At 41.4% G+C, this 18,570-nt stretch overlaps 1 protein-coding gene across 1 annotated transcript; it reads right to left on the reverse strand.

Moving 5' to 3' along the window:
- Positions 1-9,674: 9,674 nt before the first annotated feature.
- Positions 9,675-14,132, reverse strand: LOC114220197 (mammaglobin-A-like). The gene is made up of 3 exons (XM_028117879.2): positions 14,078-14,132; positions 13,511-13,698; positions 9,675-9,851 (listed from the first exon to the last, which is right to left on the reverse strand). The coding sequence occupies exons 1-3, from the start codon at positions 14,130-14,132 to the stop codon at positions 9,675-9,677; spliced, it is 420 nt and encodes a 139-aa protein (XP_027973680.2).
- Positions 14,133-18,570: the final 4,438 nt, after the last annotated feature.

Here is an 18,570-nt window from a genome sequence, read left to right on the forward strand (position 1 = left end):
GAGCCTGGGGAGCCCAGGACTATTTATATCTATAGTGCCTTTCTGGTGCTGCTCAAATAGAAAGTGGTCAGGCCACGGGCCTGGCTTCCAGCCCTATCTTCCTCACTGAGAGCTCATGCTACCTATTGGTGTCACAGACCCCAGTGACATGGTCAGAGTTCCTGTTCTTAGGCACTGTTGGCTGCATGTACCTCTACTTTGTAGCAAAAACTGAGGTTGCAGTTTTACAAATGTATAGTCAGTTAATTGATGCAAATCCCCCCTGGACCTTAGCTCCTAAACTGGTAGGGCAGCCTCTGTTTTTGCTCATCTTTACTTAGCATAGTGCCTGGCACACAGGAGATGTAAAGCAAATATTCTTGGGATAAATGAATGAATATAAATTAACAAACCACTAAACTTGGGTAGGGTGTACCTTCATTGTGAAAATATGCCTGCTATGCCAAGTTTCAACTAGGCAGGTGAAGGAGAAAGGTTAGTAGCATGGTGACCCCAGTGGGAGCAATGAGTGGTTCTCAGTATCCCAAGAGAAGACAATGCCAAGAGGAAGACTACCTCATCAATACTAATTTCTTATTCTAAGCTTGTATTTTAAAAAATATCAAAAGACATTTCAAATCAAATCAGGCTGTACATGGAGAAAAAGAAGTTCCTCCTTAGGTTTACTTGACAACTGGAAGGGTCACAATTCGGTGTCATCAGGTCCAGGCAATAGAGCTCCCCCCAGGGGCTCTTCCTCTACCTCTCCCCAGTTATGAGCAGCATGCTCTATGGAAACGCCGGGGAAGCATGGAGAATTCTTACTAAGGACATTGGGAAGTTAGTCTGGTTATCCAGAGGAGCATATGGGAGAGCCATTCAAAGGTATGTAGAATTCTGACAGGAAGAAATGGCTAGCAGAGGGATCCTGAGGGAACAGCATGAGGGGAGACAAGAGGGCATAAACCACATTCCTTGGGAGTATCCGGTACCTAGGTTACCCTGAAACATATACTACATACAACAATGCATGGTGGCAGAGGAAAGGCTTTATGGCTGGAGAGACAGAATGGACCAAATCAAGGAGAGTTTCCATTGTACTCTGTGGGATGTGGGGGCAGAATGGTGGGTGGGGTGAGACACATCTAGGTTTATTGGCACTAGTGCTTTTGTTCTGGGTTTCAAATCTCAGGTCAAAATCACATGGGCTTTTCACACCAATTATGACGGTTATTGTAAAAACAACAAACAAACAAACCAACAACAAGAAAAAGAACAAGTGTTGGTAGGGATATGGAGCAATACGAACGCTTGTGCATTTTGGAGGGGATGTAAAATGTTGCAGCCTCTGAGGAAAAAAGCCTCGAAATCCCTCCAAAAATTAAAAGGAAAGTTAATATGATCAATTGAGTTCACCTCTCAGTACCTGTGCAAATGAATTGAAAGCAGGGTCTCAAACACATATTTGCATACCCATGTTTATAGCAACATTATCCACAATAGCAAAGAGGTGGAAAGAACCCAGTGTTCATGGGCAGATGAATAGATAAAGAAAATGTGGTACATACATATAATGTAGGATTATTCACATTTGACCATATAAAGAAGGAAAGCCTGTCATGCGCTACAACATGGGTGAAAGTTGGACAGGGCACATAGAGAAAGAAGCCAGTAAAAAGAGAAATACTATATGATGCCACTAATATGAGGTTCCTAGAATAGTCAATTTCACAGAAATAGAGAGTAAATGGTGGTTGCCTGGGGCTGGAGGAAGTAAAATATCATGTTTAATAAAAATCGTATCATCGCAATAACAGTGGGTTGACCATATCTGTAAATATACCATTGTAATCCTCCATTTAGGTCCCTTGTGTTGTCAAACCTCCTGTAGCCAGTAATAATAGTGGCAATAAAATGAGTAGCACTAAGTTTTGCTTGCTGGTTATGGCTAGATAATGTGCAAACATAATTTATCATCTTCAATCATTGCTCCAAAGCTACAAGCCATTACGTTTCCTATTTAACAGTTGAGTCGACTAACTTGCAGAAAGTAAGAAACTTGCTCAATCCTGTTCAGTTTGGAAGTCCATAGGTCCAGCTCAGGCATGGTGGTATGTGAATGAAAAAGCCACAAAGTGATGCTTTCAGTCAGGGAAGGCTGGAGGTGGTGACATGTCAGATGGAACAGAGGTAGATGACAGCAAAGTTCTCTGCTTGCGTCTGAGTTTCTGACTCAGTTGAATTCTTCAGGGTGATGATCTTCAGGCTAATTTCTTCATCTCTCTCTCCAGTTCTCTTATTTTACCTTTTAAAAATTTACTTTTTATTTTGTTTTGTGTGCTTTTGATGTCATATTTAAAAAACGATTACCAAATCAAAGTTATAAATGTTACCTCTATGCTTTCTCCTAAAATTTTTTATAGCTTTCACTTTTACATTGTCTTTAATCCATTTTGAGTTAACTTTTATATGTGGTATGAGGTAGGGGTCCAATTTCTTTCATTTGAGTGTGGATATCCAGAATAGCCAAAATAATCTTTAAAGGAAAAACAATGTCAGACAACTCTCATTTCCAAATTTCAAAACTTACTACACATCTACAGTAATCAAGACAGTGTGGTATGGGCATAAGGAAAGAGATATAGATCAATGGAATAGATGAGAGTCTAGAAATAAACTCTCACTTTTACAGTTAGTTGATTATTGACAAAAGTATCAAACTAATTCAATCGGCAAAAAACCAGTCCTTTCCACAAATCATAGTAAGACAACTGGATATTCTTTTACTTTTTTAAAAAGACAGTTTACTGACAACACCAAATTCTGGTGGGTAAGTGGAACAACAGGAGCTCTCATTCACTGCCTGTGGGAATGCAGAATGGTACAGCTATTTTGGAAAACAGTTTAGCAGTTTCTTAACAAAGTAAACATAGTCTTACAGTATGATCCAGCAATTGCATTTCTTGGTATTTATGCAAGGGAGCTGAAAACAGTCTTTATTATGTATGACACAGAAAAGAGATTTAGACATCTTAGGACCATTGCGTTATGGCAACAGTTGGCAAACAGGTGAAGTAAACAATCTCTGATGCCCAATGGCCTTTTTCATGACCTGGGCTTCTTTTTGCAGGTCACAGACTATAATAAAGACTGAACAAAAAAATCAGAAATTCTTGATTGCTGCAGAATCCAGTCCAGGTCCCATTTCAGTCACAACCTGGAGTTAAAGGACGCTTCATCCAGCTTCACATTGACTTCATATAGCTTCACCCATCCCTGGGGGCCTCCCATGGCCCAGCTGTATCAACCTGACCCTTCCATCCTGGGAAGGCAGAAGTTTGTTCATCCCATTTTGTCTGAGCAATACAAGTGTTAACTTTGTATTTGAAAATAACTAAACAGTTTTAGGAATTATGCAATGCTATGTACTCTAGAAGAACATGTGTTCACATTTACCCAGATCCACCTATTATTGATGAGTTACTCCATTTGCTCCCATATACATACACTTTCTCAATAAAAACACTAAGATGAGGAATCTCAACTTATGAGACAAATTTTCCTACAGATTTGCAAGGGTTTAAATTACACCCACATCTTGTACCCCAATCCCAGACCTCTGGCAAGGTTGTATATAAATCAAATGACAAATTACAGACCACATAAATCACAATTAATGAGCTTACACTGGCCTAAAGCCTTCTCAATGATACAAAAAACATACAGGGTGCATTTAAATGAGCTGTGAAGCACTTCACATATGGAATTGTCATGGGCTCAGGAGATTTTCAGGTAGAACTCCAGCAATTTCCTTCTGCCGTGAGAAGACACTTGAATGTCAAGGACTCTCTTCTCATTCCAAGTTCCTTTTAAGTTGGAGTCAGGGCTACCAGACCAAGGTGAGACTCTGTCATAACACATGTGTTCTATCTGAGTAACAGATGTTACAGAGAGCAATTCCAGAGGGGGCCCCTTGTAGCAATCAAGCCAGGTGCTAACAATTCTTCTTGACCATCCCCACCCTCAGGAAGGTGTGCTGGTCCATCCCTGAGGTACATGCTCCTCATTATAAGTTGTCCTCACATGTCAATGAGAACCTTGAGGACAGCAAGTCACAACCTCATCAGAGGTACCTCCCAAACAGGGGGAGTTTGAGTCCTCTGCAAACACTTAAGAAAATGGCACTGAGATGCCACTTAGATTTTCTCCATCTAGGAAAGAAGTTACCCTATGGCATCAACAACAGGTTGAGTGAAGTTGTTTCTAAATTTTGGAAAAGCTGCATAAAGAAGAGGCCAAATAACCTCATGACTTGTGAGATGTGCCAGGAAACTGATGAAGTAATACTCAGTGTAGGATTCTCAAGACTATTTCTTTGCTGACCTTTATACTTTACTTACCACAAAGACCTTTCTTCTTGAATAGTCTTTATAGTGAAGTGGACAATAAAAGTAATTTGTGCCCTGTGGGTATTGATCCTCTTTAATCTCCATTCTGCTCTAATATTTATGTACACGTAGCTTTAGGAACTTTCCCAATCTCACATTGTAGATCTGCCACTCTGGGTTTAAACATAAAACATAAGACCTCAGAGGACTTTTCTTATCCCAACAATACCTAGTACACAGGTATTGACCAATAAAGCTTATCAGTGTGTTAGTTGATGTATTTATTATGCCAATAAGTCATGTTTATTAGCTGTAGGCAACAAACTTACCAGCTATTAATTTTTCTATAGTTCAGACAAGTGGTCTCTATCACAGTGAAAAAACCCAGGCTCTGTAGATTAAATCTCTGTGCCAGATAGGCTCTATGTTTTCTTAGTTCGAGTTCCTTTGTCCTACTCATGTCTCTATCACTAGAACTGAAGGCCTCTGGTTAACATATCCCAGACTCTCTTGCCAGTGCTGCCTTGTGTGGTTCTCTGTGGAGGGCACTGATGGGAGTTTAAAGGTGGGAAGAAGGCAGAAGTCATGTTTTCTCAGCTTTTGATGTCATGTCTTGCAGTGGTTGTAGAAGTAGTGTCTCCATGGGGCGCCTGGGTGGCTCAGTTGGTTGGGCAACTGCCTTTGGCTCAGGTCATGATCCTGGAGACCCAGGATCGAGTCCCGCATCGGGCTCCCTGCCCAGCGGGGAGTCTGCTTCTCCCTCTGACCCTCTTCCCTCTTGTGCTCTCTGTCTCTCATTCTCTCTCTCTCAAATAAATAAATAAAATCTTTAAAAAAAAGAAGTAGTGTCTCCATGACCCCCAGAAGCCCAGCAAGGACAGTGCTTTATGAATTATGGCAAATGACCACCTAACCAGAGGAAATTCAGGGAGGCTTCTTGGCGGGGTATGGCATGAAGATAAAGAAAGTACCTATGGTAGAATAACAGTCAACCATCATCAACTTTGCACAGGGTCAAAACATGAAAACCTGATCTCACTGTATGCTGGAAACTGAATAACATGAACGACATGGACTTCTGGGGCAGCAGGTGAAACTGCAACCAGGTGAAACCCAGGTTAGCTGAAACTATTTGCAGGTGCTCTGGACCAATTCCTTCCACTACAATGCCTGGGCTCTTTCAACCTATGAACAGGAATCCTCTCTGGAAGTGACGTCAAAGTGTCTTTGGAGATTTTTTATTCCATTCCTCTTTTATCTCATTCCCTGGGTAGGAGATGCAGGGAGCAGATCTCAGTTTTTATATTCTAGGCACAATGAGTAGTCAGTGAGAGATGAACCATTCCTGTTAGAGCATGCAACTCCACAATTTCTACCAGCAGAACTGATTCTGCAAATTGATTCTATTAATTTATCATGATTGCACACATAATATGTACTTAAGGCAATTAAAAAGGTGATGAAAATATTAAGCATCCTCCACTCAAGATGAGCAGAGTTGGATGATTTAAAGACACAACCAGAGAGAAGTTGGTGAAATTAGATCCATTTCAGTAACATAAATGAGATTTGAACCATCACTAAGTCATTTTCTTGGAAGGAATGGGTGACACGACCTTTATTTATTTATTTTTATTATGTTATGTTAGTCACCATGCAGTACATCATTAGTTTTTGATGTAGTGATCCATGATTCATTGTTTGTATATAACACACAGTGCTCCATGCAATATGAGCCCTCCTTAATACCCCTCACCAGGCTAACCCATCCCCCTACCCCCCTCCCCTCTAAAACCCTCAGATTGTTTTCTGGAGTCCATAGTCTCTCATGGTTCATCTTCCCTTCTGATTCTCTCCCTTCATTTTCCCTTCCTTCTCTTAATGTCCTCCATGCTATTCCTTATGTTCCACGAATAAGTGAAACCATATGATAATTGACTTATTTTACTTAGCATAATCTCCTCCAGTCCCAACCATGTTGTTGTAAATGTTGGGTATTCCTCCTTTCTGATGGCTGAGTAATATTCCAGTGTATATATGGACCACATGTTCTTTATCCATTCATCTGTTGAAGGGCATCTCAGCTCTTTCCACAGTTTGGCTATTGCAGACATTGCTGCTATGAACATTGGGGTGCATGTGGCCCTTCTTTTCACTACATCTGTGTCTTTGGGGTAAATACCCAGGAGTGCAATTGCTGGGTCACAGGGTAGCTCTATTTTTAACTTTCTGAGGAACCTCCACACTGTTTTCCAAAGTGGCTGTAACAACTTGCATTCCCACCAACAGTGTAAGAGGGTTCCCCTTTCTCCACAACCTCTCCAACATTTGTTGTTTCTTGCCTTATCCATTTTTGCCATTTTAACTGGTGTAACTTGGTATCCCAATGTGGTTTTGATTTGAATTTCCCTGATGGCTAATGATGATGAACATTGTTTCATGTGTCTGTTAGCCATTTGGATGTCTTCTTTTGAGAAGTGTCTGTTCATGTCTTCTGCCCATTTTTTGACTTGATTATTTGTTTTTTTTTTTTTTTTTGGTGTTGAGTTTGAGAGGTTCTTTTTTTTAAGATTTTATTTATTTATTTGAGAGAGAGAATGAGAGACAGAGAGCATGAGAGGGAAGAGGGTAAGAGGGAGAAGCAGACCCCCTGCTGAGCAGAGAGCCCAATGTGGGACTCGATCCTGGGACTCCAGGATCATGACCTGAGCTGAAGGCAGTCACTTAACCAACTGAGCCACCCAGGTGCCCCGAGTTTGAGAGGTCTTTATAGATCTTGGCTATCAGCCCTTTATCTGTAGTGTGACAGAGGCTTTAATAAAATGTTTTACTTCTCAGCTGGGCAAACACATTTGGAATGGGAGAGAATAACTGATGAATACTTTGCTGAGGTTTGAATGTGGTGTTGGTTTCTTTGGTCTATTCAATTTCTCCAAGCATAGCCTTGGAGCATCTCCCATGTATCCTGAAGGCTTAGAGTAAACACTGTGAAAGCAATCATAACTCCCCTCCCATTGCTTCATTTCTTGAGTGCTTTGATACCAAAATTGTGTCTGCCTCCTCCTCTACCTGTCACATTCTTTGGTAATCACCAGGATTAAGCAAGTCAAGGGGCTTGGAGAATAAGAGAGACTGTACAAATGTTTGCAAGAAGTTCAATCCCAGGTCCTTAAACAAGATGTCAGGTGATTGATTGAGACTTGAAGGATCAACAGGAGTTGTCCGGGTGATCAAGGTGCATGCAGGCTTATCTAGACAAGGATGTGGAGCCTATGTCCTTGCCACAGGAAAGGAGACATCTTGTGGTTCTCTCACCTAATCACACATATTCTGTGAAAGCTGAGCACCCATATTGGTGCTACTCCTCTGTGCCCATAACCCTAAACCTCAGGAAAACACTTGCTTGTCTGTGTTCCTGTTAGCATGGTCATTTATGTGCTAACTGATGAATGGGAATCATAAGCTTCTGTTTCATCCTACTGACACCCCCACATCTGTTGCTTCTCCACCCATGTTGGCTTTTAAGTGAAATTTATCATAAACCATGGAGAATCTGCATTCCCATTGGGACACTTTTGTGTATGTGTGGCTTAGCTCTTTCCACAGGCTTAGAGCCTCAAGGTCAGTGGGATTGTTAGGTCCCATTAAAGAGAGGCCTTGCTTCCCCATTGAAGGGAATAATTCATATGCTTCTAGCTCAGTGCTTCTGCTTGCCACTCCCACCCCCATATTTTACAGTAATCTCTGGTACCCAAGAGAGTAAATACATCATGCAATGCAAGATAGATCATTCTGGAGCCTCCATTTCTTTGCCAATGGTTCTTTTTCTGTACTGTCATCTGGAATGGTCTTTTTTTCAATTCCATTGCCACTTGCTCATCATCTCTGATCTGAACTGGCCTGGGAACCCATGTTTCTCTTTGATCATCCCTTGACTGGGTCCTTCCACTGACTGATTCTTACATCTGGGTCATTCAGTCACAAACCTGTTGTTGAACTTGCCTTTTGTAGGGGCCAAGGGCAAGCTGCCCCCAAATGTGCTACTTTGGCATGTTGATTATTTTCAGTAAAATTTACTTAAGAGGCAATGAGTGCATAAGGACACTCATCTTCTGTTGCCCTGAAAGCAGGAAATAAATCTCCCCATGTAAGGTACCCTCCCTCTACCAGGAGGTAGACACCCTAATCACCAGAGTTAGAAAATGTTGAGCCATGAAGGCTGCATAAACAATCCTTGTTACTTTTTACGAATTTACTCCCCCAGCCCAATTTTGTTTAGAATTCCTTACTAATTGTAGCTCCCAAAGTTAAGTTTTCTCTGCCCTGTCAATTCCTCACTGATTTATTGTCTCTTTATCTGAAAAGTATAATAACTGCCTGCCTTGGTTATTCCTTTAGGTATCAATTTTATTATTGGGCTTTATTTATTATGCATATATAATAAAACTTTGTTTTTTCTCTTGTTACTCTGTCTTAAGTAAATTCAATTATCAGCCCATCTAAAAGTCCTTGAAGAGAACAGGAAAATGTTTTTCTACCATTCATTTTCATGTCCACCCTGTTCTTGCACTGAGGATACATCAGTAAGGAAAATAGGCATCAGGCAAATACAAATCAAAACCACAATGAAATAACATGTCACGCCAGTCAGAATGGCTAAAATTAACAATTCAGGAAACAACAGATGTTGGCAAGGATGTGGAGAAAGGGGAACTCTCTTACACTGTAGGTGGGAATGCAGACTGGTGCGGTCTCTCTGGAAAACAGTGTGGAGGTTCCTCGAAACATTAAAAATAGACCTACCCTCCCACACAGCAATTTTTTTTATTATTTCATTTTATTTTATTATGTTAGTTACCATACAGTAGTACATCATTAGTTTTTGATGTAGCGTTCCATGATTCATTGTTTGCGTATAACACCCAGTGCTCCATGTAATACATGCCCTCCTTAATACCCATCACCAGGCTAACCCATCCACCTACGCCCCTCCCCTCTAAAACCCTCAGTTTGTTTCTCAGAGCCCATAGTCTTCATGGTTCATCTCTCCCTCCGATTCCCCCTCTTCATTTTTCCCCTCCTTTTCCTAATGTCCTCCATGCTGTTCCTTATGTTCCGCAAATAAGTGAAACCATATGGTAATTGACTTTCTCTGCTTGACTTATTTCACTTAGCATAATCTCCTCCAGTCCTATCCATGTTGATGTAAAAGTTGGGTATTCATCCTTTCTGATGGCTGATATTCCATTGTATATATGGATCACATCTTTATCCATTCATCTGTTGAAGGACATCTCAGGTCCTTTCTTATGGCTCCAGTCCTCCAATAACCTTTATTACTAATTCTTGCATGAAATTTGCTCTGTTCAATATATAGACACCTTCATCAAATAGGCCAGGGTTTATCTTGACCGATACAAATTTCTGCATATCTGTGTGTCCATCTCCAGTTCCTGCAGCTGAATCTCTTCCTTTTCCTCTTCTCTGATGGTCCAAAATTGAGAGAGTGTTGACTGAGGTTCCCATTTTTGAGAGGTGGAGAGAGATGGTGCAGCCTCCCTCCTCAGTGAGGATGTACCTAGTGCACTGAGAACTGAGTATGGTCCTTGAGTTTTTAATAAGTAAGTGTGTGTGTGTGTGTGTGTGTGTGTGTGTGTGTGTGTGTGTGTGTGTAATAGGGGGGAATCTTTTAAGATGTTGGTCCTGGGCAAGGGTCCTTTTGCTTGGGCCTAATGGCATCACAGACCCTGAGGTGTTTGGGAGAAGAAAGAGGGGAGGGACTCATTATGATTTTTGTGAGTCTTAGGTAGTTTGGGACAGTTTCCATAAAAAGCATATTAAATATCATATCTTACAACTGCATCAGTATAAAAGTGAATATCTTCCAGTCTGGTTCATTGGTATATATTCATTATTACTACAGTCACTTTTGGTTAATATTTTTAAAGAAAGTGTAACATTTAGTGGAATCCTAAAAGTATTGTCAGCCTAATTCTCTGTATGTGTTACACCTGGTGGAAGTCATCCCTGGTGGAAGCTGAGAAACAGTCCTGAGGAAGGATCCAGGGTCTCCCAGGGTGACAGGATAGCCCGTGAAGAAAGAGAGGGGGGACCCCGTGAGTAGTGAGCAGAAGGGGTGGCAATAACTTATCCCTGGCGACAGGAATGTGGGGACGGATAAAAGCAAGGAGAGTTATGGTTCTGTATAAAAACCGCTGGCTCTGCCTTCTTCCTACAGAACACACACATTTCCCTCAACCTACCTGGCTTTGTCGGTCATTGGGATGGAGAGACTGGACCACATTGCCACTTGCAGGGACAGGACTAGGGGCACCCACACAATTTCAGGGAGGCAACCCCAATCTTAGTAATTAGGGAAAATCACATTTTAATGAAATATTCCAAGAATCAAAATGAATGCCACATATTAAAATTTAAAATCAAGACAGGATTCACCCCTGCTTTGTATGAGTCATGATTCTCCCTGGCTCTAGTCCTGGCCAGCAGTCTTAGGTCAGGGGCAGGAGATGAGAGAGGCCTAGCCATGGTGAGCTGGGCTAACAGCACAGAGGAAGACTACAGTGTCTCAGGGACCTGCATGCTGCCCAAACACCAGAACCTAAGTCTTGAGATCTTCACTCATGGTCCTGAGGGAAATGGGGGCCAGGAAGGAGAAAGAACTCATTTTCAGAGAGAGGACTATGTTGGGCTACACATGGGGAGGAACAAAATGCTTTCCCCATTCCTAAGTCCTTTATCCATGTGCTCTCCAGTGAATTATGTATGAGTGTGTGTGTGCATGTGTGTGTGGGCACACGCATGTGTGATAGCAGAGACTCTCTAAAGCCTCCATTTTGATCAGATAACATAAGAAGAACTTTCCATTTGCAGGTACTTTATTGAAATGAAAATGTACTCGAGGTTTCAACAATTGTCTTGCAGTTTATAGATCAAAAGACAAAAAGGAAAGGAAAGTTGTGGTTCATATATAATCAGCAGTCGGTTTCTGAGCAGTCTCTGTAGTCCTCGGAGGCCCAGGTTTTATGGAAGGTTAAAACAGAGCACACCAGTTACTTTCATATATTATGTTCTGGAAAACAAAAACAGAGACATCACTCAGATTTTCAGCTCTCTGTTAGAAAGGAAAGTTGCGCCTGGGTGGCTCAGTTGGTTAAGCAACTGCCTTCAGCTCAGGTCATGATCCTGGAGTCCCTGGATCGAGTCCCGCGTCAGGCTCCCTGCTCAGCAGGGAGTCTGCTTCTCCCTCTGACCCTACCCCCCCTCATGTGCTCTCTCTCTCTCTCTCTCATTCTGTCTCAAATAAATAAATAAAATCTTTAAAAAAAAAAAGGAAAGTTGAAAAACAAACATTTCTTCTCCTTGGCTTCCTGGGTTTGTCCATACATATCTGGTATCCAAGAAAGTCAGCGTTTCAGTTAAGATTGGAATGATCTCATTTCTCGTTCTAACGATGAGGAGACTTTATTGATGCCCAGAGGTGCTGCTGTTTCCAGATCTCTTTCCCATCAGGGATCTTGGTAATACATTTTTGTCCATGTTTCCTGTTCCTTGAAATAGCATATCCCATAAATATGTTGTGTGTATTATCAATTTTCAACAAAGAATTGTAAATCTCAGCTCAAATACAAGTAAGTGTGACTTTTTGAGCTCTGGTGTGGCCTTACGTGTTAGAAATACCGAAAACAGTCTGAAACTGAAATCATTACCTTTGAGACCCAGAAAATAATGGAGATGTGCACTTCAAGTGATCAATCTAATAGAGGTTTTTAAAGAAAAAATTCCACTATCGTAGGTTGCAGCGTTTTTCAGTCTTTAAAATGTTTTCTGATGGTAAATACACATAACATAAAATTGACCATTTTCATCATCTCAAGTATACAGTTCAGCACTGTTAAGTATACTGACATTGTGGTGCAATGTCCAGAACATTTTCATCTTGCTATGGTGAAACCCTATACCCACTGAACAATTCCCATTTCCCATACAACCCAACCCATGAAAGCACTATTCTACCTTCTGTTTATAGGAAATTGGCTACTCTAAAATGGATGTAAATGACCTCATGCATTAGTTGTCTTTTTCACTGGCTTATTTCCTTTATCATAATGTGCTCAAGGTTCATCTATGCTGTGCCGTGTCAGCATCTTCTCAGTGAAGGATACTTTTACCTTTTGTTTTGGCAATATTTCTACATTGTCTATCCTGGAAGGTTTTCATTGGCATATTAGAATAAGGAATAAAATATAGAGAGCAAACACACTACTGATTATTATTTTATGCAATTCCATCCCCAATGGCCGATTCATACCCATGATCCCTACTTGTCATTCATTAAATTAATGGTCTTAAATTAATGGTCAAGGAATCTTAAATTAATGGTCAAGGAATCCAATCACTTATACTAACACATTGGGATTGCTTTAAAGTGCATTCTAAATTCTTTTCATAAGATGTACAGAATCTTCGGGGCACCTGGTGGCTTAGTCATTAAGCGTCTGCCTTCAGCTCAGGTCATGATCCCAGGGTCCTGGGATCGAGCCCCGCATCAGGCTCCCTGCTTGGTGGGAGGCCTGCTTCTTCCCCTCTCACTCCCAATCCCCCTGCTTGTAGTCCCTTTCTCGCTGTGTCTCTCTCTGTCCAATAAATAAAATCTAATAAAAGAAAAGATGTACAGAATCTTCTTCAAGTGGGTTTCTCTGGATTCTATTAAAAATTCTTATGAACATTTTCCTCTTTTTTTATGAAGAAAGGGATCTCTTTTTGCTGATCATTTCTACAACTGAGGTCCTTCTTGAGAATCCGACATTTTTTACCTTGATAGAAATTTTGTGTGTGTGTGCGTGCGTGTGTGTGTGTGTGTGTGTGTGTGTGTGTGTTGTTTCCCTGCGTTGGCCTTTTTCATTTATCATTCCCTAAAGATTCTACAAAGTGAAGAGGCAAGTCAACACGGGGACCTTGGCTGGCTTTCCGGATGTCAAAGGATTCACATGCACCCACAATTAAATTCACTGAAATAAAAGAAGGCATGTGTAACACTTGCTGTGGCATAATGAGTGGCAAACTTAGAGCCTGCTTGTCCCTGTTCAGTGGTTTTAAAGCTCATTAGAAGAAACCATAGTTACCATCGTCGCTCCGACTTTGTTCAGAGTTTCATTTGACTGGCTGAGAAAACATTGCTTCAGTTGTGCTAGGGCCTGGTCAGTCACAGGACCAGATGAGTAGGGCTTAAGTAAATTTTGGTATTCTTCCACGCTTACTTGAGAATCGATTGTTTTGTTAATCACCTCTTCTAGAGGTAAGCATCCAGAACCTGGAAGAAAACATGCAAACATGGTCTCAATTATGTAGGTATGAAGCCCTTTTTGGGTGTCCCTAGGATATTGTTCATCTTCTTATGTCCCAGTAGACACATACATTCAGAAAGAATACGGTGAATGGTCTTGAGTTCTCAAATCTAGCAGAGTAAGCTCAGGATCTAGGATTTCCTTTAAACCTGAAAGCATGTGTAACCCCCTCCCCACCCCCACACTACCTCCATAGCCCAGAGAAGCCAAACACTAGTATCCATGAAACACAAAGACACTGGAGAAATGAGGTGCTCTGCACTGGAGTTTGGGGAACGGGAGGTCTTCCACAGGGCCCTGACACAATCTTCAGCCCAAAAGCTGCCCTCCCCACACAGAACTCACCTGCAGAACAGTAAAGGGGGAGGGCAATCAGCACAAGGACTCTCAGCAGCTTCATGGTTGAGGGCAGCGCTGGTTGGTTATTCAGACAGGGAGGAAGGAACTGACTTTGGCAGTGAGCACCTAGGAGTCCTCCTTTTATTCTCTTGTTCAGCACCTTAATCTCTCCCAGAAATGAGGTAATGAGTCACACAATGAACCTGGCTTTGGACCAGGAAATGACAGGAAGAATCAACTGCAACCCAGCCAGTCTGTGCTCCATTTGTAGAAACCAAGGTGACAGAGTTTGTTGGACCCAAAACAATTTTGGAACTCAATGATACATGATTTTAGATGAAATTAAGCAAAAGTGCTTGTTAACTAATCAGATTACAGTAAAGTGAGCCTGTGTTGTCATCCTTGTTTTATTATTAGTGTGGTCTTCATATCCTCACACCCCTCCCTCCTCCTGGGGAAAGACTTCTCTGGCCCATAGACACTTTAGTAAGGTGCTTGATATTTGAGAAATACAACGTCTCATTCTCTCTGAAAGTTCTTTTTACAAAGAATAGCTCATTTAATTAACTCAATTTCATAAATTCATTGTATTATAATCTATCATCTATCAATCGTCTATCTATCTATCATCTGTCTATCTATCATCTATATTTTTTCTGTTTAGGATTTTTTCCCCACTGATTCAAAGGATGATGTGAAGCTGTAGAGCAAGTGGTTGCTCAGCAGAGGCAGTGCTGAGTGTTAGAAGGATGACCATATCTGGGCTTAAGCAGATATGGATTTAAATCTTGGATGCAACACCTAATCATGAAGTGTCCTTAGGCAAGTGAAACTGCTGGTCATTTCAAGCTTCCTTCTCCTCATTTCTAAAATGAGCAGGAATAAATCCAGACCTGGTTTTGTAAGGATGACAGACACTCTGTAAAAAGCTTATCCAGGGCTTCAAACAAGGTAATAATGACTAAATGGGAGGTTTCATCCATTCATCCCTTCATCCATCCATCCACCATTCATCCATCCACTGCTCAAGAGGAACCATGAGCTTTCCCCATGACTGGTGGCTGTGCTGTGTGCCCCAGATTCAGTTGTTCAACCAGAACTTCGACACTGCGGAACTTACTTCTCACAAAGGAGGCAACAAGCACTCCCAGAATTGAATGAGTGACATCAGAAAATGATTGCTGTACAGAACAACAAAACAACCACGAGGGGCAGTGTCCTGTACAGAGGTCCAGGCCAGCTACAGGAGGACAGACTTTAAAGCCTGGATGAGTGGACAATGATATCAAGGGGAAGATCTGGGAAAGAATGTTCTAGGCAGAAGGAACAGCACTTACAGAGGCCCTGGAGCACTTGGTATTTGGCCAGTTAAGGAAAGGAAACACAGTGTGCCTCTTGGTGTCAAGAGAGACACAGGACGACCTCCTACTATAGAAATAGAAAAACCATATCCGTTAAGCAGGGACAATAGGAGGGTAATAGGAACAAGAGAAACAAAGTAGGTTCAAGTTAACAAAAAGAAAATGAAAATGATGAGAAAGCCAGAGAGATGAATTAACTACCCATAAATGCAATATTTGCTGTTTGGATTATTAGGGACTCATTTCTTCCCATCATTCAGCTGGAGCATAAATTGCCAAGAACAATACTAATTTAGGGATGGACTAGAAGTAGGAAAAAATGTGATGTTCTAATGTGTGTGCTTTCCTCCAGTTGACCATTGTTACCAATCTCCATTCCATAGCAAATGAAGGACTGTAGTGATGAGAAGAGAGACTGTTTGGCTAGGTCTTAATGGGGACTCCCCTTGGTGCCCCAGTTGGTATGGACTTGCCCTGTTACCTTCTGGGACACAGATCCTTGCATAAGTTTCTTACTCAGCAAAAAATAAAATAGAATAAAGTAAAATAAAATGGAATAAGATGAATTAAAATAAAATCCCACATCATGTACATGGTGCCCACAATAAGAGATGTGTGTTTTTTTTAGCTTCATGTTTTCTCCACTGCAGATGATGATTATTCTCCGGTGAATGACAAACAGTTAACTCAGCCCACAAAGGACATATTGACAAGCCAGTGTTGACAAGGAGAAATAGAAGAAACCAAAATATCAGGATGCATGTGTACCTAGGCCTGATTTTTTCTCTTCAAAAGGGACTTTAAGTCAGGTCCCCAGATGATGCTCAGGAACTAGAGGAATGAAGGAGCCTTCAGTTTGGGCATTTGTGTGACACTTATTGACTCCTATTAAGATAAACCATGCTGTAAGCGTGAATTTGTACAGATAGAGATTTTTCCCCGAATGCCATGTGTCATGGGAGAGAGAGAAAGTATGTGGCAAAAGAGAGTTATATTTGGCTTGTCTTCAGGCTCATGCAAGACCTGATATATAGTCAACCAATATTTTGGTCATTTGAGGACTTACCATACTTCATAAAGTAATAACAGACAGTGAGAGTCATCTTTTCTCAGTGTTTCATGTATTGGCACAAAGCCTATGAAGGGGTTATTTTAAAATTTAGATATTCTTTAAGTGGTTTTAAATTGTAAGTTACTGATATGAATCAACTTGCAGTATTTGAGAAGATATCCCACATGTTTTTTCACTCATTCTGTAAAATTAGTTCTGCCCTCACCTGCAGGGCGGTTGGGACGTTAACCTCAGGCCTGTTCTTTGGAAGTGAACCTCTTCTTCATTAAGATCATGCCAAAGTCTAGAACTTGGAGAGGGAGGGACTTAGCAGCCCGGCAGTGGTAGGAAAGGCCTTGGCCTTGGAGACATCTGAAGGCAGTGAGATGTTGGTTGTTCACAGTATCTAGGCCAACCCTAGACCAGGCTCACTACTTGCCATGGGCCAAGCCTGCTGTGGAGATTTCTTTTTTTTTTTTAATTTTAATTTTATTATGTTATGTTAGTCACCTTACAATACATCATTAGTTTTTTTATTGTTATGTTAATCACCATATGTTACATCATTAGTTTTTGATGTAGTGATCCACACTTCATTAGGCTGTGTCTTTTTGTACCCTGGGAATAGTCTGGGGATTGTCATAAGTCCTCACAACAGGGCTGGGCACAGAACAGGTGCTGTGTACATGGCAGCTGCCAGTGATTCATTTTATAAAATTGAGAAAACTCTTATGATAAAACTTGAAGGACTACTAGAACCATCAGAGATCACTGGAAACTTGGTTGAACTTCACATTCTCTGAAAGATCTAGAGAAGGTCATGTTGAGATCTGAGGTAAAAGTCCTGTGTGTGAATAAAAACCACTGTATTTTGATCCATGCTTACTTGATACTCTTCTTTTTGGAAGAGTTTTATTGAGATATAATTTACACAGAACTTCTTTGTCAAACATCTTCCATACTGTTGGTTTAGTAACCTTCTCAAAGCCCAGCAGCAATGGATATTTATCTGTTTCCAAAATTCAATAAAACATGAATGGCAAACAATAATAGAGTGGTCACTCGAGGCAAGGAACTGGAGCAAACCTCCTTTAATCTTGTCAACAACAAACTAATGCAGAGGAGGAGGATGACATTTATTGGTCCAATGGGGGGTACTTTAGAGTGTGAAAGAGGTCACAAAGTGGATGGCATGTCAGGAGAGTAGCATAAACTAGGATTCTACTGAGAAAAGTGACATGTGTGGTCACCCTCCCTTGGTTTGCAATCTCCTCTGCAGCTTCCCAGGTGTAATCTGAAGGCAACCACTTTACAGAGAGAGTTGGGAGAGATTGAAGAAAAAGGCTGGCCACTCTGGGTTGGTATATGGCAGGTTTAATGATATAGGGAGCTTACATACAAGGATTGTCTTGCATAGCAGCAAGGTGCGTAGATATCTACACCCACTTGCCAGAATCTGAAAGTTTACAGAGAAGCTTTAGGTGGGTTCAGTCCCATACCCGGTTCAGATGGTCTCAACAACACATCACTATCTCAAGGCATTGGCTTGTGGCAGCTTCTACAAGTGGACCAAGCAAGTGGAACCTATATTCCAAGGACAGGGAAGTGGATGAGGAGCCTCCAATTGCCTGGGTATAGATATGCAGTTCATGTCTTCTCCCTCAACACCTCCCCATGATGTGAGCATACCCTTTCTCTCCAGCTGCTTATGTGACAAGAGAGGTCAAGTAAGTTGACCAACATCCCATGCTTGTAAATGGCAGCCAAGCTAAGGAGTCTAGTGTTCTGGCTGAGAAACATCTCTCAGCACTATTGACCTCCTTAGTTTGACCCTCATGGACTGTCATCATATGGCTCAAATGCATTCTTGTGATCTTGACTCACACAACTGCCCTTTTGAAGTCCAGGTTGATTTCTGTGTAAGCCTGCCAGGTTTATGTTGAGGCCTTGTTCACTGTGGACTCCCCTCAACACTGTCCCTACCTTAGTCCCATTGGGTTGAAACTCCTTATTCCTTCCCAATGTCACATCAAAGACAGCCCTCTTCTTGTGCTCTTTCCTGACTCTGAATCTCTAGGTCTCCCTTG

Source organism: Eumetopias jubatus, unplaced genomic scaffold (genome assembly GCF_037043125.1).
Source record: "Eumetopias jubatus isolate StellerSeaLion01/CBP00866 unplaced genomic scaffold, mEumJub1_p1.0 scaffold_13, whole genome shotgun sequence".
In the NCBI taxonomy this organism is placed as follows: domain Eukaryota; kingdom Metazoa; phylum Chordata; class Mammalia; order Carnivora; family Otariidae; genus Eumetopias; species Eumetopias jubatus.